This window comes from Gavialis gangeticus, unplaced genomic scaffold (assembly GCF_001723915.1).
Source record: "Gavialis gangeticus isolate Ggan-Ray unplaced genomic scaffold, GavGan_comp1, whole genome shotgun sequence".
In the NCBI taxonomy this organism is placed as follows: Eukaryota; Metazoa; Chordata; order Crocodylia; family Gavialidae; genus Gavialis; species Gavialis gangeticus.
Window position 1 is genome coordinate 153,933,867 of NW_017729022.1, and position 6,966 is coordinate 153,940,832.

The following is a 6,966-nucleotide window of genomic DNA, read 5'->3' on the forward strand; positions in this document are numbered from 1 at the left end:
TGCACCTCGCCCTGCCTGGGCAGCCCCTGCCCCAGCCCCTGCCCCCTCCCTCACCATGGGGACTTACCAGCTGGAGGCAGATCTCCAAACAGCCGGCTCTGTTCCTTGCTGAGTGCTGTGCACAGTGTGGACATTTAATCGGGTCAATATTTGATACAGCCAGTTTTCTTTATATCAGTACGGATCTGATATTGGACCGATGTATTGATGCACCTCTAAAAAAAATCCCCAATGGACAGTTCCTTCTTAGCTCCACTTCCTATGTGACAGTCACCTGACTTTCCTTCTCAAGTCTGATTTCTAACTTTGTACATGTTCTTCATATGCTACATATCAACAATACTTTTACCAGACAAAAGCAAAGAATTTAAAATATTTTTCTCCTCATTTTTTATTTGGCTATTTCACAATTAAGAGTGTGTTCATATTTCATCTTTTGGTAACTGAATTATTCTTAACCTGTTCTTCAAGTTGCTGCTCCAGGTTTTGTATAATGTCATCTTTCTCTTGTACCAAAGTTTCCAGATCTTGACACCTCTTATACAATCTGATCTCTGATTCACTGGTTTGAATATTAGCTGCTTTTAGTTTTTCTTCCATAACCTGCACCTATTAGAAGAAACAGAACACAGTAAAAAAGTCTAATAATTTAATCATAAATCGATAATAAAAACTTATCATTCATTTAAAGCTGAACACTGTCCTGAAAAGTTCTGTAATTAACTGAAAACATATACTATTTGTACTTTGTTAATGAAATTTAGTATCTTTTATCAATAGCACTAGAAGGACAATGTTAAACTGGGGTGGTGTTTTCTGATATTGGATCTGTCCTTTGAATCCACAGTAGAGATGGCAAAATGGATGGAACATGATGACTATAGGAACACTTTCCTTTCCCACATGTATGATAACAGAGTAATAAATACATGTCTGAAGTCTTTTTGAAAGCCTTGTATAACACAGCATATATAAGAAGTATATAACATATATATAAGTGGTGCAGGCACCTATTCTGGACTCATTCAAGAAACGCATGGATGCTTATCTTGCTGGGATCCTTTGACCCTAGCTGACTTCCTGCCCCTGGGGCAGGGAGCTGCACTTGATCTTCGAGGTCCCTTCCAGCCCTAATGGCTATGAAATCTATGAAACAAGATTTGGGATTATTTTATTAAAATTATGCTCTAACAATTCCAAATATATAGTCACGTATTCTGAACTAAATTATGATATCCTGAATTAGGATAGCATTCTAGCACATGCTATAATCCAATTCAAGAAAGCACTTAAGTGCTTAAGGTTAAGAATGTGCTTTAGTAAATAACCCAAATAAAAATGCTTTCCTGAACCATAACCAGAGCAAGTAGATTTTTTTGGCCTAAATTACAGGATTATTTGCTTAGAAATCTACAATATGCTCTTTAAAACATATGGACTACGGCCCAGATTTAAAAAAGAGATTTACACTTGCTAGTCACTTCTTGGTTGGAATTTATATATCTTTTCTCTTATGTGCAATTCAGCAGTCCCACAAGTGAATTCTTAGGCATTTCAGCATTTACTTAGTGCTCAAGGAAGAGAGTTGCACATTTTGAATGAGAGGTACATATTAATGTACAAATCCTGCCCAAAGCTACTAGGATTCATAAACTAGACACATATTCTACTTCCTGTGAAACTATTCTGAACACTAGCCTGTGACCTCACTTGGTTGGACTGGGATCCTAGTATTTTTTGAAGAGAGATATACATTAATAGGTGCATTCCATATAATTAGTGGGTGAATTCCATATAAAGTAATGTTATAGCTTACTGTTACACTACATATGACTAGTCATTTATTTTCATTTTGATGCACATATATGTATGTATGCATGTTTGTTAAGAGTGTATTTTCATTAGACATTGGTTTAGCAACTGAACATTTCTAATGTGAGATCCACAAAACATCCCTGTTTAATGTTTATGGACCAAACCAACCCATGAATTATGACAACTTTAAGAAAAGAATGAACACTGGAGACTGTTCCCGTTCAGAGAAAGTGCTCATGCTTGATAATAAGCTGCTATGATAAATAGTAAAGCACGAACAGCTGATTTTATATTTTTATAGTTTTCAGAACCATGGGACTGTTTCCTCTCTCCCTTGCTTCCATATTTGTTTCATATGTACATCATTTATCAAAAATACCGTGTAACAAAAAAGTGCATCATATATACTTATGTAAAGATTTGTTTTGATAGGTATAACTGTACCATACTCCATAACTGAATATGCAGCCAAACTGCCAAATGCATTAAGAAACAACTATAGGAAGAGAGGTTTATACATTTAACAAGAAACTAAGAGCTCCTGCCTTTTAATATTTAAAGAATTTAGCAATTTTCCTCAGTCTCCTTTGATAACATCACTTCAATGTGCTTTCAAGTTATAACTAGCAGACACACTTTTGTAGCTTAGAAGTACCTGCTGAAAAGCTCTCTCTGCTTGACGATCAGCATCTATAACTTGTCTCTCAAGCTGCTGCATCTATAGATTAAAAAAACCCACATAATCAAATGCTTAGTTTTTCTATACAGTGGCACCAAAAGCTCCCTGATGCAAGATATTTTCATATACGATTCTGAACAAGAGAAAAATCTAATATGGCCACCCTGTACCTGAAGATGTGAGCATGGGTCCTGCTGCTGCTTCTCTGAGGACTTGAATGCTAGTGACAAAAGCCACCGTTTCCTATGTCCCCTTCCACCAGCTCCAGCAGTATGGGAGGAGCAGGGGAGGGGAATGAGGCAGCTGAAAATATGTGACCCCACATCTGATCCCCCACACCCAGCACAGCAAGCTATTTGAAGCATGGGAAAATCTGGTATAGGGGCTACTGAGGGCAGTGCTTTTCAGCTCTACTCATCCTTCCTCTCCTCCCATTTTCCCCAGAGTTGATGGGAGAGGCTATGGGGAATGGTGCTTGGACATGGAGGCAGGCATAGGTTGTCTGGTGGGTGGAAGAGCCAGTGCTGATCTCTTCTCACAGGGACCAGGTACAACTCCCATCAAAGGATCTCACAGTTCCCCAGGTCACCTTTTGGGTACCTGAAGCTCAGTCCCACAAAGAGTTTAGCCTTCTCAACTTCTACTCAAGCTAATAAGCCTCCAGGGTACTTAGCACCTTGCAGAAACTTGCCAGAATCTGGCCCTGCATTCCTAGTAAAGTTGACAAACTCACTGTTTGGAAAGGACTATGTGCAATACTCAAGGGTTCTTCTTTATGTGATGATGAAAGCAGCATGGACACTATACAGATCCCTGTGATTAACTATAATACTGTACTCAAATACCATAAGAAAATCTTGCTAATAGCCAATGCAGGCTATTAAAGAAAGCACATTGTATTTTAATTTATTTATATACCAGACTTTGCTCCTACTGTGATAGAAGTTATGCTAGCAATAGCCATGATGGAATTATGCTGTTGTTAAGAGTTTTCTAAGCAGGGTTTTCCTCAACAGTACAGGAAGGCGGATTTTTTTGTGAGGATCAAATTTAAAAATATGATAGGGAGTACTTATAGAACTGAATATTTTACAACATGGTTTAGGTATCTTTGTTTTCAGGAAATATTAAATTATTGTCCCTAAAGTCTGAAGAAACATGATCTAGGGTAGATGTCAGGTCTGTTGGGGACAGGACCTAACAGAAAACAAATATTTCATATTAAGATAACACTGAACTCAGAATTCTAACTAGAAATTAATCAGATACAGTGTAAATGAAAAAAGTATCTCTTCTCCCTATAATTGACTTTCTTTGTTTTAAAATAATCCACATCTTTCTGTCTTGTTGATATGCTATTCTTTCATTTTCCAGATTCTTTGTTTTTGTCAATGAACATACAACAGTCTTGTGTTCTTCAAGTACTTCAGCCAGACAAGAACACACAGTCATAATTCTGTCAAAGGGAAAGAAATGGGAAAGGAAAAATTAACTAATATAGAAAAAGCTGTTACTAACCTCTGAAAACCTCCTCACTTTAATAGAGACCAAAACATCTACAAAATACCATGTAATCTGACATAAGTACATAAAAATAAGTGCCAGACCAATGATCCACCTAATCCAGTATCTTGTTTCTGACAGTGGCAGGAGTGATACATCATCATTGGTTTAGAGGAGCCAGAGGACATGTCTCTGCCTCTACAACCTCCTGTTATAATGAATTCCACAAGTAAACTATGCACTGCATAAAAGTACTTCCTCTTGTTCGTTTTAAACCTGTCTCCTACTAACTTCAGTGGGTGCTCCCTAGTTTTAGTATTCTGGGACTTGGTGAAAAACAATTACCTATCCACTTTGTCCACAACCTTCGTGATTTTATAGACCTCTATCATATCACCCCTCAAGGTACTATAAACATGGCACAGTACAAACATGACCATGCCCCTCTAAGAACTCTCTTGAAGGGACATAATAAAGGCAGTGGTGGTTTCATATATTCATGCATTAACAATCTGGATAAAGACTTAAGGAATTAATTGTGTTCTCTCTCATTTGCGTATTATTTGTTCAGTTTACTTAAGAGTTTTTCATCTTTGAGCTTTTAATAGTTTTGAGTTTAGGCTCTCTTTTGAATACGGACTTAATGTATAACTCTTGTTTTAACAGAGTTAATATTTAGCATATACATTTTAGTCAATCTGTGGTGTGAATTAAGGATTTAAAGTTACAGTATCTGTGAACATAAAACATAAACTAAAATTCTACTGTGGCACTAAACCAATGTACAGCAAAGCCACACATCATTGTATATTTGTAATAATGCAGAATACATCTCTAATTAATATTCTATGGTATTATGACAGAAACAGCTTTCAAACGTTTACTGTATGACTTCATTGTAGATGAGTGGCAAACCATCCATTGATACCAACAGCTACTATAACTTGTGGCTATATGTGAATACGAGTGTCAGTGTTTTGCAATCTTATTACATAGCCAATCAGTGAGAGGTTCCACTTTAAGCTTTAAACTAAACTTTAATAGAAAGATCATACCAAAATGCCTACTGAATGTCATGTAGGCTGCTCGACCTGGTACTGGCAAAGGAGGATGATCAAGTCAGCAACCCAAGAATCAAAGGGAAGCTAGGAGATGATGATCACAAGCTGATCACTTTCACTATCCACCGCAAAGCTGGCAAGTCAGTCAGCAATGCAGAAGTCCTCGACTTTAGGAAAGCTGGCTTTGATAAGCTCAGAAGGCTTGTTGTCAAGGCCCTAAGGGACCACAACTTGACAGGGAGAGGAGTTCAAGATGAGTGGTTGTTCCTCAAGGGAGTGATCCTGAAAGCGTAAGTGATGTCCATCCCATCTTGGAGGAAAGGTAGCAAAAGGGCACAACCCCTTAGATCTGCAGGGAACTCATGCACCTCCAGCTTCTAAAAAAAGAGACCTATCAAGCAAGGATGGAAAACAGGAATCACCACAAACGAGTATTCTGCACTCATCCAGACCCGTAGGGAGCAAACCAGGAAAGCCAAGGCTGCAACCAAACTCCAACTGGCTACATGTATCAAGGACAATAAAAATGTCCTTTTTTAGATATGTGGGGAGTCAAAAGAAAAGCAAGGGTAACATTGGACCCCTGCTAAACCAAATAAGACAACTGACAGCCGACCCCCAGGAAAAAACCAACCTGCTTAATGGGTATTTTGCGTTGTTTTTTCACCAGCTCAAAGGGACTGCCCTGCTTAACATGATGCAGGACAGCCAGGGTGAGGCCCTACATCGCTGTAGACCATGTAAAGGAACACCTTGAGTGGCTGAACACCTTCAAGTCAGCTGGTCCAGACAGTTTGCACCCCAGGGTACTTAAGGAGCTGCCAGGCATCATTGCTTAGCCACTGGCAAGGATATTTGAAAACTTGTGGCACTCAGGTGAACTGCCTGAAGGTTGGAAGAAGGCCACTGTGGTGCCTGTCTTCAAGAAAGGGAGGAAAGTAGATCTGGGGAACTACAGGCCTATCAGCCTGACCTCTATCCCATGGAAGATCTTGGAAAAAATTATCAAAGAGACCATTCTCGATAAACAGGCTGATAGCAACATCCTGAGGAACAGCCAGCATGGGTTTGTTGTGGGTAGGTCTTGCCTGACCAATCTCATCTCCTTCTATGACCAGGAGACATACAACCTGGACAAGGGAGAAGAGATTGGCATCATATATCTGGACTTTAGAAAAGCCTTTGATCTGGCGTCCCATGATCTCCTCATGGAAAAACTGGCCAACTGCAGCCTCAGCTACAGCATAGTCTGATGGCTGCGGAATTGACTCCAAGGCCGGACCCAGAGAGTAGCAGTCAATAGAAGCGAATCATTATGGTGCTTTGTGACCAGTTGTGTCCCCCAAGGCTCGGTCCTTGGACCTGTACTCTTTAACATCTTTATTAACAATGTGGACATTGGTGTCAGAAGTGGACTGGCCAAGTTTGCTGATGACACCAAACTTTGGGGTAAAGCGTCCACACCTGAGGATAGCCTGGTGATCCAGGCCAACCTTGACAGGCTCAGAAAATGGACAGATAAAAACCTGATGATATTCAATACGGAAAAATGCAAGGTACTCCACCCAGGGAGGAAAAACCCGCATCATGCTTATAGGCTTAGCAGTGCTACCTACGCTTGCTAGCACCATGGCGGAAAGGGATTTGGGGGTCATGATCGACCACAAAATGAACATGAGCCACCAATGTGATGTCACAGCTGGTAAAGTGAGCAAAATTCTGGCTTGCATCCATAGATGCTTCTCAAGCAACTCCTCCCACTGTACTCAGCTTTGATGAGGCCGCAGCTGGAGTACTGCATCCAGTTTTGGGCTCCACAATTCAAGAAGGATGTTGAGAAGCTTGAGAGAGAGTCCAGAGGAGAGCCACGTGCATGATCAGAGGGCAAGAGAATAGGCCTTATGATGA

General features: G+C 39.9%; 1 protein-coding gene across 4 annotated transcripts in view; it reads right to left on the bottom strand.

Annotated features, from left to right (window-relative positions):
* PLEKHH2 (pleckstrin homology, MyTH4 and FERM domain containing H2) overlaps window positions 1-6,966 on the bottom strand; it is a 127,779-nt gene that overhangs the window by 78,276 nt on the left and 42,537 nt on the right. For 3 of the 4 annotated variants that reach the window (XM_019516366.1, XM_019516364.1, XM_019516367.1), the window contains 2 exons: window positions 2,471-2,533; window positions 460-609 (listed from right to left, as the gene is read on the bottom strand). In XM_019516366.1, the coding sequence (XP_019371911.1) occupies window positions 460-609; window positions 2,471-2,533 (213 nt within the window). The remainder of the gene's footprint in view (window positions 1-459; window positions 610-2,470; window positions 2,534-6,966) is intronic. The other variant, XM_019516365.1, reaches the window with a different exon arrangement.